General features: G+C 34.7%; 1 protein-coding gene across 1 annotated transcript; it reads right to left on the reverse strand.

Annotated features, from left to right (window-relative positions):
• Positions 1 to 685: 685 nt before the first annotated feature.
• LOC138709552 (uncharacterized) lies at positions 686 to 24,129 on the reverse strand. Its single transcript, XM_069840411.1, has 5 exons — positions 22,844 to 24,129; positions 17,350 to 17,449; positions 10,043 to 10,147; positions 5,996 to 6,151; positions 686 to 880 (listed from the first exon to the last, which is right to left on the reverse strand). The coding sequence occupies exons 1-5, from the start codon at positions 23,737 to 23,739 to the stop codon at positions 830 to 832; spliced, it is 1,308 nt and encodes a 435-aa protein (XP_069696512.1). The 5' UTR covers positions 23,740 to 24,129; the 3' UTR covers positions 686 to 829.
• Between the last annotated feature and the right edge of the window lie 3,493 nt (positions 24,130 to 27,622).

Consider the following 27,622-nt stretch of genomic DNA (forward strand, 5'->3'; position numbering starts at 1 on the left):
TATACCGTACATATTGATGAATCTATATGTAACTTCGAATAAACATAGGTTTCTACTGGAATTTCGAGTATTATTAAATTATTATTAAAATTCCGGAAAGTGTTATGAGATTGTTAGCGTCACCAAACACCATGGAGGATATTCTATCTGGATAAGTCAGAATAAACCTATAATTAACATGATTTTAGGAAGCTAATTGTAAAATCAAGGTGCAGAGTATTATACCCCTGGTGAAAAAATCTAAAAAGAAAAAAAAAATTAACTGACTGCATTTCGCCAGTCAACATTCATCAGGTCTGTAGTTAAAAGGGAAGCTGCATCAGTAATAAAATAAATCACATAAACCATGCAGAAAATGTTACGAAATTAAAAAAAGAAAATAATGAGTCACAATATTGTATCATGTATTATTTTGTTTTATTAACTTCCTGTGATGATTACATTAAATTTGTTCTTAAATTTATTATATGACGAACTGTGTTGTGCAATCTTTGACAATGATTCGTTTTATGCCATCAAAACAGTACTCTAATAGCAGCAAGGAATTTTATTATTTTGTATCATTCTTTATGCTACAAGAGCAAATAATTGTGTCCTCCTAGATTTACATTTGGAACCACCAGTTTTGTGTTGTTGGTGACAAAGAAATGTGGGTACACTTAAAAAGTGGTGAGCATGTCAGCAATTTAAGAAAACACGTTTAATTAGGTCAATATTTCTTTGCTACAAGTAATTGTTCTCACTGTACTAATGTGAAATTCTAACATCTCTTAAGACTAAGAAGCTCTTCTGCAGAATTCTGTTAAGTGCGAAAGCTCCATTTTCTTGGCTATTGCATCTGCTGCAGAACCGTTTCGTATGAAGCTGCTGACTGAACTAGCTGTCAACAATAAAGGCATTACAATATATTAGAAAAATGTTTTGCTTAGAAGAGTTTCCATTCATCCTCTGTTGAGATATGACATCCAATAATGTCTGTCTAAAATTTACTGGCTACGTGTAAGAGTAAGGCTATTCCGACAAATAAAACGGATAATTTTTATTAATGCATCATCAACACACACAATGAAGATTACTTCCTTCGCATTGCTTCACACAACACATAAATTTCAGTTGAAGAAGGCAAGCTAATTTCCTATGATACTTTCTACATTTTCACGGGAAGCAAAACTCTAACATTAAAGTAATGTTTCAGTTATAGTATACAAACAGAAATATAAAACTTTGCGGTTGTGGATGTGAAGAAAATATTAGAGAATTTGTGACTCATCTTTTAATGTCTTCCAAAAAATGTCAATCTGCATTTCTGTTATTCTGTTACAGCGCATACATTTTTAATTGAACATATTTTTTAAGAAGGGTCATTAACTCATTAGTAAAGAATTATTGTCAAATGTGTATGAACAACCCGTACAAACTGAAAGAATTGAAAGAGATTATAAAATTGAAGCGATTTAAGAAAACTACCGGTAACTAAAGGTACTCGTCCACGATGCTAGTTATATAGCGCGCTATTTTAATATCGCAACATAAATATCACATCACGTTTACACACATGGCCAGAATAGCGCGCTATTTGCAATTTTTTATATAGCGCTAGAAGCTGTCAGGAAGATCTTGCAGCACATGTTTACATGTCGCTATGAAATTCACGCTGGATTCTCTGGCGCAAGAGCATTCTACATGACCTTGTAGCACTAACAGTCACAGTGTAGCCTTACTCGTTCACGTGTCCATTGTAATTATTTTTCCATTTTCACCTTAAACAAATAAAGTGATAATGTAAGACAAAATTTTCAATAAAATAAGAAATATTCTTGATTATACTGTATGTTAATTCACAATATCAGAACCATTTCTACACATTATACATATATCAACCTCATAATATTTAATATTAATGGGTTAGTGCAGGGCTGGGCGATTTGTGTTAGCTTGAGCGATCTACAGGTACCTGTCTCATCCTACTCCTGCAAGTGCACGTATCATAGAAAATATTCTCTCTCCCATTGAGGGTTAAACGCGCAGTAACGCTCAGAGAGAGGCTAAACGCCCAGACCTGGGAGTGTGTTGATGTAACTCATAAATATATATAACATGGGCCATATCTCAACAGATATTTGTTTCCGGACACATGTTTAAGGGAAATGTTTTCTAGTTTCGACCTATACTATCTCCTATAAAAATATGTGACACTGTTTTTAAGCACTATATATATATACACAAACCATATAATAATAATAATAATAATAATAATAATAATAATAATAATAATGACTTTATTTAACCTGGCAGAGTTAAGGCCGTAAGGCCTTCTCTTACACTCAACCAGGATTAAAACTTGCTTACATAGTTGAACATAAAACTGGATCGGAATTAAGTAATTACATACTGATACAATTTAAGTACATAATGAGATCAAAAGAGGTAGTTACATAAAAATTTATTTCATAAAATAAAAATAAACATAGTGGAATACATATTAATGTTGTTAGAATCAAATACGAATCACATAAAAAAAGAAGCCGATAATTCAATAAAAAAATGTACACAGTAAAAATAAAAATAAACACATTAGTATACATATTAGTATTAGATTACAATTAAGTAGGATTTACATAATTAAACCAGAAACCGACAATCGAATAAAATGTACACAAAAAAATAGATTAATAATAAAAAACAAATACACAGTGGGATACATATTGGTGTTAAGTGATAAATAAACACGATTTAGATAATAAAAATAAGAAAAAAAAATAAATACAGTGGAATACATTCCATTAAATATTTGCAACGCATTAGGTCTGGCAACTCATCATAAGATATTTTTATAATTTACATTTAAAGGAAATTAACGCTCAACAGCCCTTGACTTCAGGCGGCAGAGAATTCCAGTGACGAGAAGTAGCAACAGTGAAAGATGAAGAATAAAGAGATGATGTGTGGAGTGGTATTTCTAGCATGTTATCATATTGTGACCGAGTATTTAAGTTATGATGCTGAGAAAGACTGTGGAATCGAACAGATAAGTAAGAGGGAGTAGAGGTGTGCAAAATTCGGTATAAGAGAGAAAGGGAATGTAACTTTCTCCTCTCATTTAACCTGAGCCACAATAATTTATCGAAAGAAGGCGAAATGTGATCGTAGTAGCGGACATTACAAATGAAATGAACACACGCATTATGAGCGCTTTGCAGTTTCTGGGATAAATCCACCCTGAGATCACTGAATAAAGCGTCACAATAATCGAAATGAGGCATAATAAGAGTCTGTACAAGCGTCTGCTTTAATTTAGCTGGATAGTGGTACAATCTTTTTAATGAGTGAAGAGTGGAAAATACTTTCTTGCATCTGTGTTTGATATACGTGTCCCAGGTAAGGTTAGATTCAAAATGAACTCCCAGGTTTTTTACAGTTGAACTGAATGGAATGATCGCTTTATTCAAAGTCACAGGAGGAAGGTTCAGCTTATTAATATCGGGGATTAATCTTTTATTCGAAAATAAGATAGCCTGTGATTTATCTGTATTTAAGTTAAGTCCGAATTGTTGAGACCAAGATGAAACGGATTCGAAATCTTCATTGAGTATATTAATACAGTCACTTTGTCTATCAGGACTGGCAGAAATGTATAATTGAACATCATCTGCATAAATATGATATCTGCAATATTTAAATGACTTGGCGATATCGTTAATATAGAGACAGAAAAGCAATGGACCCAATACTGAACCCTGGGGAAATCCTGACTCTACTGTCTGCCAGGAGAAGAACTGATTATTAAAGACAACACGCTGCTGGCGGCCAGTGAGGTAGAAGTGCATCCAGGTGATAACACTGTCAGAAAAATTTAACACTCGAAGTTTAGTTAATAGTAGATCCATGTCAACAGAGTCAAATGCTTTGCTATAATCCAATAAAATATACTATAATAAATAAAGATTTAGGTCCTACATTATATACATAATACAATATATATTATCATTTCTATCAGTACTTACAGTATTTTCTCACTCTTCTGCTGTTTTCCTTCAATACACCCAATGGAATCGCTAGCACCGTACAAAAGACTTGCTGCGCCAGCTGCCATAATATCTAACCTGACCATGCCAGAAGGAGGTAGCGCCAGACTTTCCTTATCGCTGTGTACACGGCGCAAGAATCGTATTGCAAGCCAGAAGTCATTTGTGCGCTTTTTCCTACAGCCTATGCAATCTAGCAGCTCGCTGTGTAATTTACACGGTGCAATAGCGACCTTGCGCTGGAAATTCATTGCAATGGGCAGAAAACTAGCTCCGTGGAGGAGTACCTTAACGCTTGTGAATGTAATATGCCTAAAAATGTACAGTTGTACAAGGACGACATCCTATGTAACAAAGGCAGAAAATAATATTAAACGAAACTGTCAAATATCTGAAACAGAATAAAGATATGCGCTTGAGTTGGGGGATTATGTATAACCGATTCTATCGGTATGCCGCTTGCGCTTCTAGCCACTATGCGGGCTGCATCCTAACTGCACATAACCCACGCGAAGGCATGCATTTTTACCCTGCTTAATTTATTTGTTTTAGATTTTGTTAAGGGAATTTTCATATAGAATTTTTGCCAATTTTATTTGAATGGATTGCTGTTAATATTGTAAATCATCTTCTGTTTTTGCAAGCATGCAATGGGTTGTATACTACTGATTTATTTATGAGTTGTAATCCAATTAATACTGATTTCTATGTTGTTTTTTGTGATCCTATTTATAGGGCTTAGATCGCAACCATGTAATATTCATTTATTTCTGTGAAATGGATTGAAATTCATATAACTTCGTTACACTCTTGATTTAAACTCTGAAATTTGGTTATTAACTTCGAATAGCGTTCTTCATATGTATATATATAATTGAGAGTATAGTATTTTTTGGTAAAATTGCGCAGCACTTGCTCTTAATAGGTTCAGCGAAAACCATGGAAAATACTTCAACCAGGTAACTTCTTCCAACCAGGATTTAAACCCGGGTCCGCTCGTCTCACGGTCAGACATGCGAACCATTACTGAACAGCGGTGGACAGTATGGCATATTGCTATTGACTTTTTTTACATTCATTTCACGAAAAGCATATGCACAAAAATTGTTCCAAATAACTCAATGATATGGCAGTTTTCAGTATTCTTGGAAAATTAATGATTCAAGATAATAAAAGTAGCGGCAAAAAAAAAAAGGATTTTTAAAACTAACATTTTTTATTGCATTCTGCATATTATTTCAAGTACCCAGTCAGTTTTACATACAGATACTGCAAATAAAAATCTAATTCATGTCAGTGACTGTTCTCTTGTACATTTTCTTTAAACGATTTAATTATATTGAATCACTTTTAAATTTTTGCATATGTTGTTGTCGTTGTTTTCTAATGCCAGGCGTTTGACAATAAAGTCATTTGACCTCTTGCACTCCAATATTTTTCAAAGATATTATCATGGTCAGCCACAGAAGCACAGATTTTCAGGTGTTCTGAATCCATTTCTTGGTTTGAGTTTCACTCTAATTTTGCATATAGAAAGGAGCATTTTGAGATAACATTCATAGTATAATAGATGTTCCAAATCAGAAACATTCATGGCCAAACAATGCCCCTGTTTTCGTCACGAAATCAGTCCATTGTCTTTCTCACAATTTCACGAGTGAACAATTCCATCTCAGTCTAATACATTTTTAATTTCGGGGGTTCAATATGTTTGGTCTATTACGATACACTCTGGACCTCAAGAAACTTTCACAGGAAGAAATTCAGTGGGTTGATATCAGGTGATCTAGCTGGCCATTCAATGTGTTCTCTTATTCCGACCATTTAATAGGGAAAATTTGGTTCAAAAACAATGTAGTCCATCATTATAATTTTTAAATTGTCAATTACCATTGCGATAACGTTAGTGATAACCTCACAGCAGCAAATCTAGAAAATACAAGGCAACTATTTTATAATCTGAATCTTACCGCTCCGAAGGTCTCAAGAGAGACGGTACCGATGTATCCAGCAGATAGCATGACTGGTCTCTGGGCCCTCGCTATTATCATAATGACCAAGAACTTGCAACGTGGCGCCATTTTGTACCAGCCGCTGTCATATGCCGCGTTGTATACTTCCAGACTCTTAAACAAGTAAACACAGCCTCAAAATTTCCAATGCATTCCCATTCACACATAATTGTAACTTATTTTTATTGCACATTTGACCCTGTCCACATCAAAGCGAACATTCCCCAAACACAATGATTATACAGATTATACAGGATTAGACATACGGAAGTAAATCATTTGAATTTCCCTAATGAACGATAAAATTGTTGATAACATAAACTGACCTTTCTATAGTTATTGCACAACTTATTTTAAAATAAGACAATAAAACAAAATATATTTGTATAAGGTTCCGTCAATTGCTTATCTTTAATCTATACTAATAATAAATCTGTAGCCAAAATTGTTCTAGTAATTTTCGATTTTCCAAAAATAATTGGTGTTAACATGTATAACTAACCATCCTAAAACCGAAAATCACTTTTTTTTTTATTTTTGTTTGTATGTCTGTCTGTCTGCCTGTCTGGATGTTTGTTACCTTTTCACGCGATAATGGCTGAACAGATTTATATGAAAATTTGAATATAAATTAAGTTCGTTGTAACTTATGGCTTTATGGTATTCAAAATACTTTATTTAAAAGGGGGGTTATAAGGGGGCCTGAATTAAATAAATCGAAATATCTCGCTTATTATTGATTTTCATGAAAAATGATACATAACAAAAGTTTCTTTAAAAATAATTTCCGATAAGTTTTATTCTATACAAAAGTTTGATAGGACTGATATTTAATGAGATAAATGAGTTTTAAAATTACAATAACAACGCCATCTAAGGCGCTGTACTGAAATAAAAACAAATGACTTCGTCTATAAGGGGCCTTGGACAACAACAATCGAAAGCTAAAACATAGCCTACAGAGAATGTTTCTGTGTTTGTATGAAGTAATATCGGAAGCTAATTAATTGTTTAATTATTATTTCACCATTGGAAAGTGCAGTTTCTCTAGATGGACATAATTCTACAATGTTATTACAGTAACTTCTGAAACATATAGCAAGTAATATAAAGTATACACCTTAAAACTAAATGATATGTCAATCTTCATTAAACTATGGTTGCATGTAATAACAATTAAGAAACATGTTAAAGGAATTGTCATTGCACCAAATGATTGCTCTCTGGACCAAAATGACCGCATTTTAATTATTTAAATACAATTTAAATTAAGTAACATATTAAACGATTTATCCTTCTATCAAACACGAATGTTCCCTGGATCAAACGTCCTATTTTAATTGTGTAATTACTTTATATTTATTTCTAACAGGTGCAGCGGAGCACACGGGTATGGCTAGTATATAAATAAGTCAACACATGACCTAATTACACGAACTCATAATAGGACCCCGGTGGGGGTGAGGACAATGCCAATGTAAATGTTAAACACCAGTCAGGCAAAGATATTAAAAGCCTTCTAGAACATAAAAACTAAATCGAACCTTATACAAATATATTTTGTTTTATTGTACCTGCTTATTGGACCACTATGCCAATGAAACTGTTAAAACAAGACGTTAATTCTTATAAACTACTATTACTTAAAACAGCAGAGTTATTTAGGGCACAAATTAAAAAAAATAACTTATGAGCACTACAGAGTGCTATTTTTAACCTTATGTGGTTTCCAGCTATAAACTACGTTTTTTTAGCTATAAATGAAGGACATTAAGTTGAAGTTGCTTCAGTAGGGCTGTTTGTTTGCAACAATGATGTAATTGTTGGATTTTAAATGGACGCAGAGGTCCAAATGACTACACGTTAATATGCGGGACGTTAGATAAAAAATACTTTTAGGAAATCTAATTATGGACGTGAAATGATTGTCTGTTGAATGGGATGTCTCTTTAGTTTTACTGATATTCATTCTGGAAAAAAAACCGTTCACATGGGTAGGCCTCTGTGCTTCCAAATATTGAAATGACCTCAGCAGCAAAGTTACGTAACTAAGGGATGCGGGAGCGATTGACTGATTGGTAAAAGGTAACAGTACCTTCTCCTTGTAGTGTTGTTCTAGTTTTCTGTCATACACAACACAAATGAGTTCCAATTGCAAGTTTGGAGGGGACATGCATGTGTACTCACCTTTACTATACAAAATCCTTGCTGCACCTCAAACAGACGCGGGAGGGAAAGATACGTGTGCACCTCTGAGTAAGGACTGGCTAGAGCGAGTCTGTCTGTCTACCTACCTACCTACCTACCTACCTATTTACTTACATGCCTGTGTCTGTATATCTTTCTTGCCTGTTTGTCTATCTACCTATCTGTCTCTCTGTTTGTTTATCTCTTCTTGTTATGTGGAGCTACCCATCTCTGCAATTACCTACTTACCCAGTTATCCTGCTACTCAAATAACTTACAACACACTTACACATTACCCAACTACCATCCAAAATTCATTTACATACTACCTACGTACCAACTTTTCTTCATTTTCTGTTCGTCTGTGTATCTTATCTCCTTTTCATCTTCATCTGTCCATTGATAAGACTATCCTTACACCCAGCCATGCATGCAACGATCCATCTATATATTTTTGTGTAGTTAGTCATTTAACGACGCTGTACCAACTAGTAGGTTATTTCTCGTCGATGGGATTGGTGATAGCGAGATGGTATTTGGCGACATGAGGCCGAGGATTCGCCATAGATTACCTGACATTTGCCTTACGGTTGGGAAAAAACGTCGGAAATAACCCAACTAGGTAATCAGCCCAAGAGGGAATCGAACCCACGCCCGAGCGCAACTCCGGATCAGCAGGCATGCTCGTCAGCCGAATGAGCTACACCGGTGGCTTCCATCTGTCTTTGACAGTTAAGTTAATAAATAGCATAAATTTATTACTGAATGTGGTTTGATCTCTTCCATTTCGTAAAAATTTCAAAACGTCACATAAAGAAAAACCATGATTATTAATTAATATATAATCGCCACTAATATGTAGAATTCACACCGAGTTAGTGGGGTTTAAAATGGGCGCGTCAGCTACTGTGGCTATTTGCGCCCTTATCTAAAATCTTTCACTAAACACAAATACAATACAATAATCAGAATACTTAAAAGAACTAAAAAGCGTTGTTACAGTTAAAACAAGGCAAACAAATGCAGTTTCAACAAGGTGATGCATAAAAACCATAAAAGTGAGAAGTTCTCAGACCCTAGATAGTATTTAAAAAGAAACAACAAAACAATAAAACAAATGCCACCAGAAATAAACTGTCTGGCGCATTTATAAAATGCACGGATGTAAAAGGTCCGAATGTCAAGTTTGTTAAAATCATATACTAAAAAATGTAACCTCCGGATGTAAAGAGTCCGGAGGATAAGTAAAACGGGTCATTCAAAAACTACATCACCTTGTCAAGTCCTGTATTCAATAAAAATCTCATTTGTACAATTAAAATCTTTTCCAAGAGTGTCACGGAGAGTCAGCCGAATTCCATACTGCCGACGGACACAGTCGTATTTTCTACACTGTAATAAAAAATGTTCCACCGTAAGTGGAACATGGCATAGACCACACTCCGGCTGAGGCTCGCCAAGTAGGAGATGGCCATGAGTCAGAAGACGTGGCCAATCCTCAACCAGGTGAGTAAAACTTCTTCGTGTCGTGACGCTCTTGTGGACGAATCCCAAACGCGAACAGTATTCTTTATTCTTCGTAACTTATTTCCCTCTTGTGCAGACCATTCTCCTTCCCATTGCCACCATAACGTATGTTTCAAGTAATTTTTAATATCTTGCCACCTATCACGCCAATACACCTCACACCCATTTATAGCACCGTCCCTTGCTGCAGCATCCGCTGCCTCGTTTCCAGGATTCACACCGATCATTTCAATAGTCAGACTTCTACTTAAATTCTGTCGCCTTCAGTAACAGAGAGAGTACGATACTTACGTGCGTTGTGAGGTCGGATCCCAGCCAATACGTGAGCCCCATCATGAAGAACATGCTCATGAAATGCAGGACGTGCTTGGCGAACTTGGCGCTTGTGACTGGCACCTTAAAAGAAAAAACATTTCACATTAACGAAAATCCCAAATCCGGCAGTGCCGTTGCAAGTGAAAAGACCTAAACATTGTATTTGATGAAACCCCAGGGGAAAAAATGTCACCCTATGAGATCCGGTGACCGGGGAGGGCACGTGTAGAAGATGTCTGTGGCCGTTGCACAATCGTTTTTAGTGGTGTAGTGAAGTTTAATTTATCCAGAAAGTCAATAGACACAATATTCGGAATGCCTTGTTATTAAATATTGCGAGGGAAGAATGTCGAAAGAATCCATCGTCAGCATATTCCACTCAGGCGGTGAATTTTAAGGCAGCGGCTGCACCATCTAGTAGACGACCAGTAATGACGTCACCCCAAGGCCAAGCCAGCGGAACAAGCATAGTATCAGATGGAAACAGAATTGGAGAAAGGCAGAAGGGGAGAGAGAGGAATGCTGAACCGACGAAAGAAGAGACTGGTGAACGAGGAAGCGAAATAAGTGTGGGGAATAGAAGAGGAAGTAGTGAGTGTGTTAAGCGTGCCAAGAATGAGAAAAGAGGGGACAATAGTGGAGAAAAACCTGTCTATAATCTGAGGAAATGGTGCATCAGTGAGCTGAAATAATAGTAGGTTAGCTAGATAATGGATAAATGGAAGTGAGCTGTTTTACTTTTTTTCAGTGCTAAATAGTGTTATAAATAAAGTGAAAGCAATATAATAACAGTTCAAGTTTTTAGTGAAATAGTTAACAAGGGTTAGATCTTATATATTAAATACGTATTATATATATTAAATAAATAAATAAATATATATATATTAAATATTTTATATGTATTGTTATTTAAAGTATTAAGTTAGTTATGAAGGTAGGAATTATTTTTAAGGGAACTGAGAATAAGAGAAGGGAAGTAGAAAAGTAGTGGATAAAGTAAAAGGATGGTCAAGTGAAAGTGAAGGGACATGAAAGACATAGCAAGAAAAGGCTTCAAGTGTCAAAATACGTCTTGTTTAAAGTTGTAAACAGTGCAAGTAAGGGAATGCTGGCCCGAATACAGAAATGTGAAGGGCCAGCAGGACTGAAGATTTTGAGAAATATATATCATATCATATCATATCATATCATATCATATCAGAACGCCTTGTTACTAAATGAACTCCTGTCCGTCCCTGTCCGCGAGTTATGACTTTAATCAGTTCTCCAGCATATCAGTACACCTGTCCCGTGACACTGTTGTTCGTGAAGAAGACTGAACGAGCACAAATGACATTCATTTTGAGCTGTCACGTCTCATCTGGATAATAAGGTGAGGAATCTGGGATCCCCATATCAGCATACTTTGATCACCATGCCATCGGAAATATCACACAACAGTCAAGAGAGAATTTGCGGAGAACGAGAGTATGACTTCTGCATCAGCCGTGCCACACGTGGGGCATACATTAATGCATATGGGCTATTGCATATGAAATCGATCAGTAAAAAACCTCGCATTTTTTTATACTCTAATTTTTTCCCTACTTATACAAGATACTGAGGGGAGTGCATTTTCAAAAATATACTATCGAAAGTCAAACGGTTTTCGTATTATTGAGCGACAAATTTAGCGTATTTTATAAAAAAAAAAAAAAAAACAAGCCTCTTTCAGCGCTCAGAACTCTGGAACCATTTACTGCAGAACATTGAACGAGAGCTTATTTTGAAGATGACATTTGGTAGGTTATGTTAAGAAGTAATCCTTATTTTTATTGTACACAGAGAGACAGATAATCTGATTTTACTTGCTTTTAGGCTTTTTGGCCATTTGTAAAATTGTAAAAAAAAATTGAGAAAAAAACCTTGCATTATTAAGAGGGATTCGACATTGTTTGCTTAGTGGCTCGGCAATAAGTTTAGAGGGTAATAAATAGATTATTTTCACACGCCTAGACTTGAACGGCGCAGTACCGCACGCACTGGCCGAGAGCTGAAGATAAGCGAGCGTTGGGCGTCGTTTTACTCCTGTGTTTATGAAAACCTGTGATAAAGCTAGCACAGCCATGACTGCTAGACGACACATCACGTGTTTATGTCTCCTGGCCTTCCTTCCCTCGGCTATCTCCCGCCTCACAGTCAGCTGGTTAGTTCACGCGCGTACTATTCATCTTCTTTATTTGATATTTTCAATACTTTCTTATCAACGTACCACCAGTAAAAAATATGTGTTTATTTGTACTTTCAATGCGGAATCTAATCATATATTTTAAAAATATTTTTTCGTGGCCAAAGGCATCTTAATTAAGAAAAATCTAAATTTCTCCATTTCCATAAAAAGTAAGAAAATGTTTGTGCGAGATCGTGCGTATTTCCTTGCTTTCCGCACAAAACCAATCCGCGGAAAGTCTAAAATTCCACATTCAGTATTCCCAACCTAACACACATAACAATTTCCCTCTTCTTACCGCTTAAGCGTCACATTCATTTTACTGCTTTAGGCTTTTAACATATTATTTTTAGAGACGTTTAACATAGTAATAATTATAAATTGGAAACTTACCACTGCAATTTCACCTACATTGCACTGTTAATTATTGTTTTTAAATATATGCAAAAATTAAGTAAAGTCTACTACTCCACAAAAGTTATTGCATTCCTGATGCAAGTAACATTAAGAAAGTCGTCAAAAATCAACAAGATTCCAGATGCCGATGTTATTACTGCAATATGTTATATAAATAATATTGTTAAAATATTAAAATGAAAAATAAATCATTACATAACCTTACCGTTTGTTTTAAGTTCGCATTTATAGACTGGGGGGAAAAAAAAGACAGACGTATATCACGGCCTGCTGGAGTATAGTAAACACAGAAAACATTTATAGCAACAATGTTGAAGATAGATATTTTGGTATTCCAAAGTTGCCGTCATTAAACAAAAACCAACATGGAGATTTCATTGCAACTAATTAGAAATTCTTCTTTCAGGTATGTAATAAACGATCTTCGCACAAAATAATGTACGGTACACGAGCGGTATGTTTGTTTTCATGTTCTCGGAAATTAAAAAAGCTCAACTACGTTTCGCTTTTTCAATCTTTTGCTCGACCATGAAAACGTCAACATACCGCTCTTGTAACGCATATTACTATTACATGTCAATATGAACTTTAACTTCTCAGCATCAAAATAAACCATGATTTTGATCATTGGGTGAAAGGTTTCGGAGACACAACAGTTTAAAGTTGCTAATTTTATGAAAATACGATAAATTTAAATATTATTAATTTAAACGCTATTAAGTACTGATGCCTCAAACTTTGCACAAAGCATTATATCACAGTTGTCTACGGACAGAAAAAGTTTCATTGTATTTAAAAATTGCAAGTCAATTTTCTCTATATTTCGGTCGATTAAAGATGAAATAGCCCATATGAAACTGAAAATATTTCTCTTTCAAATGATAATATAAATACTTCCACTTCAGTATTGGTGAAAGTATGGTTTTAAGAATCGACCATTGATTTAGTGATGAAGGATTATACAGTCTATACAAAACTAGAAAGGTATTGACAGTTCAGCGTCTTCAAGGCGTCACTATGGTAACCGCTCAAACCAGAGTCCATGGCGAAAGGTCGGCGTTGCCGACTGTTTCACTGCGAGCACGTGGTAGCCAGCTGTTTTGTTCGGAAGAGTTTAATCTTTGTTACTGTGTCACAAAAAGTATTAGCGTTCTGTCGTGGTTATTGTTTTCATAGTTGTTCCGGCGGATTGTGTATACTGACTACGTTAAAAAAAGATGCGAATTTCGCTACGAGATGCGGAATCTTCTTCTTTGCACACTATCGTAAAGAAATTAGGTTTTAAATATGAAAAATCAATGGGCGCAATATGTTAATGGAGATAACTAACACTATCTTTGTTGTTTCTCATCATTTCTCATTTCTGTAAAACAAACAAGTTCAAATTTATTGCATGAAATCTTGATTACGGTTTATACCACATATCGTTTGCACACAGTACCATATTCACGTTCACTCTTTTATTACTTTTATAATAATAATAATAATAATAATAATAATAATAATAATAATAATAATAATAATAATAATAATAATAACCTGATATTACAGGTATTCATTATATCAACATTATTATTATTATTACTATTATTATTATTATTATTATTATTATTATTATTACTTACTTATTTACTTACTGGCTTTTAAGGAACCCGGAGGTTGATTGCCGCCCTCACATAAGCCCGCCATTGGTCCCTATCCTGAGCAACATTAATCCATTCTCTATCATCATATCCCACCTCCCTCAAATCCATTTTAATATTATCTTCCCATCTACGTCTCGGCCTCCCTAAAAGTATTTTTCCCTCCGGCCTCCCAACTAACACTCTATATGCATTTCTGGATTCGCCCATACGTGCTACATGCCCCGCCCATCTCAAACATCTGGATTTAATGTTCCTAATTATGTCAGGTGAAGAATACAATGCGTGCAGCTCTGCGTTGTGTAACTTTCTCCATTCTCCTGTAACTTCATCCCTCTTAGCCCCAAATATTTTCCTAAGCACCTTATTCTCAAACACTCTTAATCTCTGTTCCTCTCTCAAAGTGAGAGTCCAAGTTTCACACCCATAAAGAACAACCGGTAATATAACTGTTTTATAAATTCTAACTTTCAGATTTTTTGACAGCGGACTGGATGATAAAAGCTTCTCAACCGAATAACAGGCATTTCCCATATTTATTCTGTGTTTAATTTCCTCCCGAGTATCATTTATTTTTTTTACTGTTGCTCCAAGATATTTGAACTTCTCCACCTCTTCAAAAGATAAATTTCCAATTTTTATATTTCCATTTTGTACAATATTCTCGTCACGAGACATAATCATATACTTTGTCTTTTAGGGATTTACTTCCAAACCTATCTCTTTACTTGCTTCCAGTAAAATTCCCGTGTTTTCCCTAATCGTTTGTGGATTTTCTCCTAACATATTCACGTCATCCGCATAGACAAGCACCTGGTGTAACTTTTATAATAATAATAATAATAATAATAATAATAATAATAATAATAATAATAATAACCGGATAGATATTACAGCTATTCATTATATCAACATTATTATTATTATTATTATTATTATTATTATTATTATATTTGTCTACCCAAAGAATCCGTATGACACAAATTTACGAATTCGCGTCAGCTGCTCAGTTCCGACACTGCGGTAGGCGGCGCAATCAGCCGTAACGCACAACTTCACAACATCGCTCCCTACTCATGTGTGAGAGAGAGAATTGTCTATACTTTTCTAGTTTTGTATAGACTGTAGTGATGTTTAACAAGGCGCCACAGCAACCAAAAGCCATTTGGGATATTATTTAAAGATCTTTAAAATAAAACACTTTCAACAATAGCACAAATAAAATATGAACACGACCTGAAAACGATCTCAAATAAAATTCACTAACAACAAGATAATTAATTCGTTTTATGTCATAAAAATGAACAACTATGAGATCCAAAGCAATCCTAAAAAGGAGCTACAAAGTAATAAATTAAGGACCTGAGAGGTATAAGAATAAAAAAAAATCGGAATTAAACACACAATGAATCAAGTAAAATACCCTGGACCTGTAAAAAAATCTGCAGAATAAACAACGAGAAAACAGTACTCTTAAACTTACACCACTTCCTCTAATCCTGATAAAATCATCAGCATTGCATTTATACAGGGACATCATTTTATTTTTACTAACATTTTTAATATTAACCTGGCTATACCTTTGGATTAATGGTTCATAGCCGGAAACACCGTTTGCTACCCCCTTCCATGATTGAAGTTCGAAGATTCTGGCGTAAAATACAAACAAATCACTTTACTAAGTATAGGAGGAAAGAAAAGTAGTTCATCCATTTACATAAACTAGAAGATATCGTAATTCTGAGTATAATTTCCATTAGATTTTTGTTTAATCAACATACAGTACAGTATTAACAATAAGTGTTTTTACTCACGAACTGAGTTATCCATGCGAACGTATTCACTATGCAGTGTATATTATACTGTCTACAGCACATTAGCGTACAATATAGAGAATGAAGTTAAATTGAAAAATAATCATAATATGGATATTTAAACACATTTTAGAAAATAGTGGCCGTTCATTTAGATACAGGCTTCAGTTCTTTTCTGCATATTATCGCACTATAGACTATTGCATCTAATTCCAATTACCAGTTTCGTCCTTCGTACTAGTAACTCATGTTCAAATAATTCTATACCTATTATATAAAAGAGTACCTTACGTACTGTAAATTCAATCTTCACTTCTGTCCGACCCGCAAAGATAAAATTACTCAGACATGCTATCTACTGTCCGTCCAAGTGGTTATATCGCAGGATCGTAGAAAGGGGGGAAATCACGTGACAGTTAAATACTTTTATTTAAGTTATTTTGAACAGTTGCGGGTGAGGAAAATCGGGATGCGACGTAGGTAAACGGACGACAGTACCTGTGCGAAAATATGATTCAATATTGAAAACTCTTTCGTCACTGGAAAACGCGAATATATTTCTGGAACGTACTATACTCACTAACTCAATACTGTTCATGTTTACTACGCTTGGTTCTGTGAGGAGAACAGTTGGACGTTTACTAGTAGAGAGGGTGGGAGTGAAGTACATTCAAAAACTCAGGTACAATAAAAATTGAAGTAAATATAAAATGATGTCCCTGTACATCCAACAGCGTCACAATTACGTAAAGTCGCCGAACACGACCGTAGTGTTATCAAATACATAAATTAGAATTTCACGGAAACAAAAAATCTCTCCAGAATAAATAGACAAAAATGTCAATTGAATACACAATACAAAGCTAAATGTTATAATGTTGAATAACATTTTTGTCAATAGTTTTTGGATATTTTTAATGAGTCGCGATTTCTTTGAAGATGCCCAGATTTTCCCTTAAACTTATCGCAATTTTCCCTATTTTCATAAAAATGTTTTATGGATGCCCTAAACCAGTGTCATGAGCGACAGCATACCAAAACATTGCTTGAATCGGGACTAGGGAAAACTCTCAACGATCTTCACGTTATTAATAGATTACAGCACTAGAGACTGTAGGAGGGTGTGCAGTGAAACCAGTTGGTCACTTACATGTAAGGGAAGTAAAGTGCAAACATTCCAGATTGAGTCATGTGACTTACAGACATTAGCATGAAGCCCAGCATGCAGATGACGAGGGCGCCGGTCACAAACTCCCAGAAGACAATGGGACTCAATAAAGAGTTAAACCAGTCTGAAGATCTGCAAAAGTACAAATCAGTCTCGTGTACTCGTATATCTGGAGGCCTCATTGTAAGACAGGGACAGGGATGTCGAACAGCGCTCTCAAACTGTGAAACGATTAATACTGTTTCCTACCGTAGCTGACCTGAAACGACAGTCAGTCAGCTCGCTGTAGCAGTGTTCTGTACGCAGTGTGTTTATCAACTCTGGCGGCTGGTATGGATATGGAACGACGATTCAATAGTGAGTGGAAAGGTAAATATTTATTTATCTTAAAGGACGGAAAGACACATTGCTTAATATGTAGAAAAGAACTTGGATACATCAGCCATCATAATATTAAGAGGCATTTTAATTCTACTCGTCATGCTGAAGCTTATGGACCAGAAAAGTTATCCGGTTTCACTCGTGAAAAGGCTGTAGAAGAATTAAAATCAAGATTGAATTTAGAAAATCTTCCATCATCATCATCATCGAGTGTTAGTAGAATAAGCTTGGTTCGTGCTAGCTACAAAATTTGTGAAATTATTGCAACGGCTTCAAAGCTACTTACTAAGAGAGAATTTGTGACAGGCTGTCTCATAGCTGTTGCAAAAGAGGTATGTCCGGAATACGTTAATGATTTTAAATCTATATGTTTGTCTCGTAATATTTTTGCAGAGCACGTATCATAATTAAATGCGAGATATCTTGGAGGAGAGGAACAACTGATAGCAAGAATGAAAACTAACACCTATTACTCACTATAGCTGTTGATGAAAGTACCGACCGGAAAGATACAGTATATTCATAGGGAGTGTCGATTCAGATTTCAGTGTTCATGGGGATCTTGTAGATGTCATTTCACTAAAGGATCGAACTCGAAGAGGAGATATTTTTTAATCTGTAACAAAAACTATTAACAAATTTCAAGTCATGTTAAAAGTAATTAATTTTATACATCAAAACAGTTTAAGTTTCTGAATTTGAAGTTGCACTGCTACAACACATACACATAAAGTTGATATTTTAAACATGATATTAACAACATTATTATTATGATTTATTTCCGTCACTAACGAACAACATTCATGGAATAACCCAGCAGATAAAACATTATTATTATTATTATTATTATTATCATCATCATCATCATCATAATTCATCCTCAAGTAGACCACATTCTTTGTTCATCAGAGTTTATCAAGTGCAAATCTAAACTGAGTTCCTAATCAATTGGTAAGATGTATAAAAGTTATCAAAGTACCAGCCGCCGCAGTTTCGCTTTTGTTTACGATCATTCGGCCGGACTGCCTGCTGCCTGTGTTCAACCGTTGCACGGTAAGGGAGGAGTGAAGGCTCTGCAGTTCACAGCTCGAGAGCGCTGTTCGACATCCCTGTTGTAAGATAATAGTAAGATACAATTTTCTTTAAAAAAAAAAAAAAACTTTTTACTGTAACTTGGTGTAGCTTTACAGTGGTGGCAAAATTATTATAGTAAAATACAGTTTTAAGGTTTCTGCTTCAATCTGTGTACTGTAAGATTAAAGTTCTATTTCGATGCTATGTTTCAGAATTTAATTTTTAGTCATGTATATGGATATTTTACCTTAATTGTAAGTCATAATAGAGGATATTAAGTTTCATGCATTGGTTGAATTGTGCAATAAGTCATTATAGTAAAAGTTCTGCTGTTTTATGTTCTCTATTTTTTTGTGATTATTGTCATATTTTCGTGTCTGTGTCCCGATTTTACGCATTCTTTATAACTCAATGTCTTATTGAACAGTTTATGGCAGTTTTGTGATGTTTTAGTATTTATCTAGAGCTTAAATTTCATTTTATTGAACAGCATTTGTCAGGATATAATTTTGGATTGGTTTATTAGAGTTTCTAAGTTGGTAATGTATTAAATTGACCATATTATCAGTGGTCAATGTGATTAACTCCATAGTTCAGTAAAAAGCCCACAGAATGCAGTATTCTTCTTGACTACATCACAGACTTAATTATGTGTATTTAACTTTAACCTTGAATATCTCAAAATCTTTGGGAAAGGAGTTAGTTAATCTGAACGCCTCATTTATGCTTAATCTACATAATCATTTCTCCTGACACTTTTTAACTGCACATTATTTAGGCATATAGAATAGTGTCATGAGTCCGAGGTTCAACCACAGTCTAGTATATAAAGTCGCGAAGCTCAATACGTAGTAAATATGCAAACATTAGATAGTTCCTCACCACTAGGATCGCTAATATCGCCTCATTACAGGCAATGGAAAATAGTACCGCCACAGTCTATTGTTTCTAGCACCCTCAAAACTCAAGCTTCGTGACTGTATAGAGTAGACTGTGGTTCAACGTCGAAACTTACCCTGCAATTCTGCGGGAATTGATTGAGAGAAAACCTCGGAAAAACCCCAACCAGGTAACTTGTCCCAACCAGTATTTGAAACGAACGTAAAATATTGTACGTTCGCTCAGAGAAAAACCAGGGGTTGGAGCTGAAAGCAGAAGGCAACACAAGTTCCTGCAGCTTCCTTCGTTCCGCGCAGAGGTAAACACTACATAGTTGCCAGTTCTGTAACGACTTGGAGTTCACGTAGTTTGCATTATCTGTTTAGTACTTTTAGCGTACATTAAAATTAATAAAATATGCGGCGACTATGGGAGTCTGTTGAAGGGAGTGCACAACATAATGATGACAACAATAATTGTAATGTTCGTACTTCTCCTGTTAGAAGAGGTCATTCATTAGAGAGACAAACTGCACATATTATAAAACATATATGCCTATTTCTCAGTGAAGGAGAAGACAAATGTGATTCACCAATGCTAAAACTGTTCGCGCTACGGGTGTTTCAAAATCATTAGTGAAGAAAATAATTTATTTAATATAACCGAGTATAACACTCCTAAAAAGAAAATTCAGTACAAACAGTTACGAAATTCAAGAAACTTGATTTCGGACGTGATATAATACGACGCGCCATTTATGAATGTTAGAACAACCACATATCCCTCACATTGGACTTCAGTTGAAGTGCAGTGCAAGAAAAGACACAAGGCACAGATTGCGAATTGCTGTATTGGTAAAAAAAAAAAGACTCAATTGTGATAGGTTATATTACTCTGAAATTTGTGAAATTCACAAATTTATGATATTAATTGTATAGAAGAATAAAACTATTATTATATGACTCAAACAAATATACTTTTTTTTTTTTTTTTTTTTCATATTTAGAAAATGGATCTGAGAGACCCAACCCGTGTAGTTACGTAACTTTTCATGACACGTACACTGGCGGGTTAATAATAATAATAATAATAATAATAATAATTATTATTATTATTATTATCATCATTATTATTTATTTATTTTATTTATTTATTTAATGTGCTGTACAACAGCCAGGGGCCAATTACAGTTCAGCACAAATATAACAAAAAACATAAAACAAAAATAATTATTACACATAAATATAATTACAATTAATTACAATAATGACGATGAATGGATAACTAAGAATACTATGAGACAATGTTAATTGAATGCCTAAAATAATACATAAATGATAAATCGTTGCCAAGAGCAAACAAAGTCTATACATTGAAGGGATCGAATTCGCAGCCATGCATGTTGGCATTTTTAATGCATCTGGAGACTGGTGAAAGAAATTTCGAATTTCTAATATAGAAAAGTTTGTGGGCTCTCATATCTTTTGTTGGAATACGTAAGGTAATATTGTTTAAGAAAGAGTTACAGGATATATCACCTTTGAGGACTTTACAAAAGAACAGATAATCTAGCTCATGGCGTCTAGCATATAGATTTTGACAATTAAAATATTCACATTTTCTCTCATAACTATACCCGGAATTAATGGGCAAAAATCTGAATGAACATAAGGATATAAATTTTCTTTGTATATTTTCTAATTTAGCCGAGTCCGTAGTTGTAATCGAGTTCCAAACTACAGATGCATATTCGAGTTTCGATCGCACCAATGTATAGTATAGCAATAAGAGAGAATCGGGCGTGGAAAAAGAATAAGTTATTGACCGTATTATTCCTAGCATTCTGATTGCGTGATTGTAAATGTAATCAACGTGACTATGAAAATACAATTTACTGTCAAAGAATATTCCCAAATCTTTTACGCAATCCGTTCTGTTAATTAGTACATTATTTAGATAATAATTAAATTTCAGTGAAGAAGTTTTTCTAGAAAAGGTTATTACATTAGTTTTGGATACGTTAATTTTCATACCATTGTCTTCTGACCATTTAGCGACTGAATTAATGTCACATTGAAGTGATTGACAGTCAGTACTACTTTTGATTGTACGAAAAATTTTTAAATCGTCTGCAAATAATAAACAGTCAGAACTTATTCTTTTACATATATCATCTATGAATATAATAAATAGGAGAGGTCCTAAAGTAGATCCCTGCGGGACTCCGCAATTTATATTATAAGAATAAGAGTGTATATTAAACAGTCTTACACATGAAACTCTATTACTTAAATAATTATCGAACCACTTTACGTAGCTTACAGAAAGGCCAATATTTCCTAACTTATGAAGAAGGATATAGTGCGGAACTACATCAAAAGCTTTGATGAAATCAAAATATATTGAATCAGTTTGTCCCTGCGTTTCAATAGGCTTACAAGAATGACAAATGTTATTAGTGAAAATAAACATAGATTGTAAGTGGGACGTTTAAATGATGTATTCTAGTAGGTGTTGCAACGCTGCTTCCTTAGTCGCGTGTCGAGTTGTGTAACAACAACCACTGCTTCGATAGCTTACTCATTTATTGCACATCTTCCCCTGGTTTTTCTCCGAGCGAACGTACAATATGTTAAGTTATTGCATGTAAGTAATCGTTTTGAATACATATTCGATTTTTTTCTTGCATGGGATTAATAATAATAATAATAATAATAATAATAATAATAATAATAAAAATATGGAGGTAATGAATGATTCAGTATACTTGTTTTTTTTAAAGATGGGACATGACAGTTAAGCGGCCGAGCTTGGAACTACAGTACCATGTTGCCAACATGGACTATCAGCTGCCAGCTGATGGAAGCTAGCAATTGTCGTTAAGATGGCTGACGTTAAAACATTCATTGACAATTGACGCGAAGGTAAGAAAACAATACAAAAATCGACAGAGAATCAAAGACGAAACGTACCAATGCTAACATTGTGTGCACAATAAATGTTTCCAAGAGAGCTATTAATCACTCGCCATGTGGGACCTGTAAGTTTGGCAACACAACCGTTGTTATCATAGCAACAGGCCTACCACGCTATGTGATATTCAGTTGTTTTTCCGATCGCAACGCTCCTGTTATGTCCCATCTTTCAAAAAAACAAGTATAGTTATTCTGTTAAGATAGTTTCTTTACCTACCTGAGCATAGCCTGATGAGCGCGAACACAATCTTTCAGGTATTCGTACATTTCTGCATCAAATTCGAACTGCGAATATTGGAACAGTTGATACTCGTTTCGAGTCTCGAATTTAGATGTGTTTATATCTTCACAATCTTCTATTTGTGATGTATTTTTGCCCAAAGCGTTTGGATGCTCTCTGCGTATATTTTCACGTGAGTCACTCATATTGAGATTTGTATGGAAGTGCTTATTTTGAAAAAACGCAGAGCCCTTAGCAAAGTTATCACTTCCAGTGACTCGCAATGACGTTCGCATATCGTCATTGTGAGTGTCGAAATATAAATCTCTTTTTACATAAGTTAAAGCTGAGATTACTTCTCTATTCGTTGGCACTCCGGTTTTGAACATATCATCATGTACATTACTAAGAGGAAAATGCTCAGCTGTCCCTTGCCGACAGTGATATTTGATGGTTCCAGACTCCTCATTGTTTCTGTTCCTGAAAGTCGTTGGAGTCTTAATGGCGAATATCTTAGCTTCAAGCCTGAGCCTCACTTGCTCCTGAGCTTCTCTGAGAGATTCACTGATCAGTTCAAACTGAGCAGTCATGTGGATAATCACAACGTAGTAGAATGCACTGGGCATCGCTACGACGGATATCCCCTCTACGGCTGTGGATATCGATTGGTGAATCAAAGCAGCGATGTAATTTTCTTGGATCGTTAAATCGAAAGGATACCATGTGAGCCACGTGAGCATTCGAGGTTTGACTGGAGCTTCATCGGATGTGTTCGAAGGTGAGAGCAACTGTGAGGAAGTCACATTCACCATGAATGGTGTTACAACCATGATGGCAGAGGCGATATATATTAAACTACAAAACATGACAGTGCACCATCTGGCTCTAGCCATAGACTTGTTGATGATCTGCAATTGGTTTGGTGTATGTTTTGTGCCATGGGTAAAGAAGCATTGCTCCAGTCCTGCTAAGACCTGCTCAACCTTCTCTCGTCGGAATATGAAGGGATAAGTTTTCACAAAAAATACAGTCTGCGATATGCAGATGTTCAAGCTGTCTGTGATGTCGTTTACGTCTGTTGCAGACAATATTACATAGAGGGATTGCGCTACTAAGAAGTGAACGCCAATTGAAAGTATCAAAATGGGATAAATACAATATAAAATAGCTTTCCATCGTGGGGCGATGGGATCTCTTGACCATATTCCGACAATTTTTAGTAGCCATAAGACAAGGGTAATTCTATTATCCGTTGCAGCTTTGTTATCATAGGCGGTACTGCATCTGGAGATCATATCCTGTGAAAGATAATAGCACAGTCTAGTATATACAGTCACGAAGCTCAATACGTAGTAAATATGCATCCATAGATAGTTGCTAACCACTAGGATCGCTAATATCGCCTCATTACAGACAATGCGAAATAGTATCGACATAGTCTATTGTTTCTAGCACCCTCACAACTCAAGCTTCGTGACTGTATATACTAGACTGTGATAATTGTTTTATAACTAAGATGTGCATTTCCAAATACAGAGAAACATACATAATATTTTATGAGATAGAAATGTCATACATACTTTCTCATTATGCATAATTATTATACAATAGATTCAAGGACTTCGTTTTTATTAAAATTCTTTAAAATAAAATGTTCTGTGACAATTTTTAAAATCCATTTTTCGAATAATTTGTCGCACGTACTGCAAACTGTCTAATCAATTTTCTGATAAACAGGATAGAGTAAAGAGGGGCAATTTGAATAACGGCAAAATACGGATAATGCTAAGGTTTTGGCAGGATTAAGATAAAACGCGCGACGAAATGTTGAAAAACGATAAGTAGTGAAAATAAAACGGTCTTTGTGAACCCTCTCCCTACAAATCAGTCCTTCAATCTGAACTGGATATCTATAGATGTTTTTTCTGTTGAAAGGTGTGCAGCAAAATCTCTATCCATTGGCAGTTTATAATATTTTACTTCATTTACTTAAGCTTTTTTTTAAAACTCTGTGGTAATGTAGAGCACCTGTTTTAACCTGTAAGCATTTCATGGATGTTTTAGCAGTTGATAGCCCGTGTTCTGATGCATTTTAGTAGATATATAATAATAATAGCTTTATTTAACCTGGCAGAGTTAAGGCCGTAAGGCCTTCTCTTACACTCAACCAGGATTAAAACGTGCTTACACAGTTGAACATAAAACTGGACCGGAATTAAGTAATTACATACTGATAAAATTTAGGTACATAATGAGATCAAAAGAGGCAGTTACATAAAATTTACTTCATAAAATAAAAATAAACATAGTGAAATACATATTAATGTTGTTAGAATCAAATACGAATCACCTAAAAACAGAAGCCGATAATTCAATAAAAAATGTACAGTACACAGTAAAAATAAAAATAAACACATTAGTATAAATATTAGTATTAGATTACAATTAAGTAGGATTTACATAATTAGGTAAACCAGAAACCGACAATTGAATAAAATGTACACAAAAATAGATTACTAATAAAAAACAACACAGTGGGATACATATTGGCGTTATGTGATAAATAAACACGATTTAGATAATAAAAATAAGAAACAAAAAAAAAAATAAAAATAAATACAGTGGAACACATTCCATTAAATATTTGCAACGCGTTAGGTCTGGCAACTCATCATAAGATATTTTTATAATTTACATTTAAAGGAAATTAAAGTTCGGCAGCTCTTGACTTCAGGCGGCAGAGAATTCCAGTGACGAGAAGTAGCAACAGTGAAAGATGAAGAATAAAGAGATGATGTGTGGAGTGGTATTTCTAGCGTGTTATCATATTGTGACCGAGTATTTAAGTTATGATACCGAGAAAGACTGTGGAATCGGACAGATAAGTAAGAGGGAGTAGAGGTGTGCAAAATTCGGTATAAGAGAGAAAGGGAATGTAAGTTTCTCCTTTCATTTAATCTGAGCCACAATAATTTATCGAATATGACCTTCGTATTATGATCAAATTCTATTTTGTCGACGAGCGGGAAATTTGAATAACATATTTATAACATTATTAGTAATTTATCATCAGTTATTTATTACTTAGTCTTTATTTTCAAAACAGAATGAAAGGAAAAATATATACATCTTAGACAAAAAAGAAATAACGATCCAGAACTGAGCACTCCCAAAAGGATGAGAATAAGGAAGTTTGTGATGGAAGAATCCAGTGACGACGATTGAGGATATGAGAGCAATGAGGATGACTGAAAAAATGTGGATTCTGCAACAGAAGATATTATTATTCTGAACTTTCTTCCTCATAGACCGTGCTGCGAGTCTTAATTGGCGGCCCAGTTAATACAATTTGTTCATTTATGTTTGCTGTTCATTATTGTGTATGATTAGGCCTGATTAATTACTTGAAGGTAATTATCCAGTATTGAAGTAAAACTAATTTTTAAAATAACAGTTTCTAATTTTATTTCGTATTATTCATATTGCCCATCCAAATTACCACACATTTTTGCAACTCTCGCAACAAATCCAGTTCCTCTTTTTGCAGAACTTGGTACCACGAGTATTCTGTTGGAGTAGAAGAAAGTAAGTTCGTTTGCTGTCGGTATGTGTAGATGATTTCAGTACAGTGACAAAAGATACAATTAATTAATTAAATTTCCTTATCTGAAGTCAAAAATGCTTAGGCCTAAATGTTTTAGTATTTGAAATAACTGTGGTTATCAACAAATGTAACACTGATTGTTCGCTGGATTGTAGCTGGATATTAAAACCTACAAAATTTATATGCTGAGAGATCCCCGACTTCTTTTGCGAAGGAACTGATGCAAAGGATTTTGTGCGAGATCGTGCGTATTTGCTTGGTTTCCGCACAAAACCAATCCGCGGAAAGTCTAAAATTCCACATTCAGTATTCCCAACGTTACACACATAACAATTTCCCTCTTCTTACCGTTTAAGTGACATATTGATTTTACTGCTTTAAGCTTTTAACATATTATTTTTAGAGACGTTCAATATAGTAATAATTATAAATTGGAAACTTACCACTGCAATTTCACCTAAATTGCACTGTTAATTATTGTTTTAAATATTTGCAAAAATTAAGTAAACTCATCATTACATAACCTTACCGTTTGTTTTAAGTTCGCATTTATAGACTGGGGGAAGAAAAAAGACAGGCGTATATCACGGCCTGCTGGAGTATAGTAAACACAGAAAACATTTTAAAGCAACAATGTTGGAGATAGATATTTTCGTTCTGCAAATTTGCCGTCATTGAACAGAAACCAAGATGGAAATTTCATTGGAACTAATTAGAAATTCCTTTTTCAGGTAAGTAATAAACGATATTCGCACAAAATAATGTGCGATACACGAGCGGTATGTTTTCTTTCAATTCTCGGAAATTAAAAAAGCTCAACTACGTTTCGCTTTTTCAAACTTTTCCTCGAACATGAAAACTTCAACATACCGCTCTTGTAACGTATATTATGGTACTATTACAGTTCCTTCAAACACTTTCTCCTTTACGGAATTTGATTCCGAATAAGCATGGTAAGCACTAGACAGTCCGTCAACATAATAGTAATATACGTTACAAGAGCAGTATGTTGACGTTTTCATGGTCGAGGAAAAGATTGAAAAAGCGAAACGTACTTGAGCTTTTTTAATTTCCGAGAACATGAAAACAAACATAACGCTCGTGTATCGTACATTATTTTGTGCGAAGATCGTTTATTACATACCTGAAAGACGAATTTCTAATTAGTTGCA

The sequence above is a fragment of the Periplaneta americana genome, chromosome 1, assembly GCF_040183065.1.
Source record: "Periplaneta americana isolate PAMFEO1 chromosome 1, P.americana_PAMFEO1_priV1, whole genome shotgun sequence".
NCBI classification, from domain to species: domain Eukaryota; kingdom Metazoa; phylum Arthropoda; class Insecta; order Blattodea; family Blattidae; genus Periplaneta; species Periplaneta americana.

What these genes read in the sequence shown, in the direction of transcription:
- LOC138709552 (XM_069840411.1), bottom strand. Translation starts at nt 23,739, where the DNA reads ATGGCTAGAGCCAGATGGTGCACTGTCATGTTTTGTAGTTTAATATAT. An exon ending in TGGGCTTCATGCTAATGTCT is followed by an intron (nt 10,148 to 17,349) that starts GTAAGTCACATG and finishes TTTTCTTTTAAG; the next exon opens with GTGCCAGTCACAAGCGCCAA. An exon ending in CTCTTGAGACCTTCGGAGCG is followed by an intron (nt 881 to 5,995) that starts GTAAGATTCAGA and finishes TATTGTTGACAG; the next exon opens with CTAGTTCAGTCAGCAGCTTC.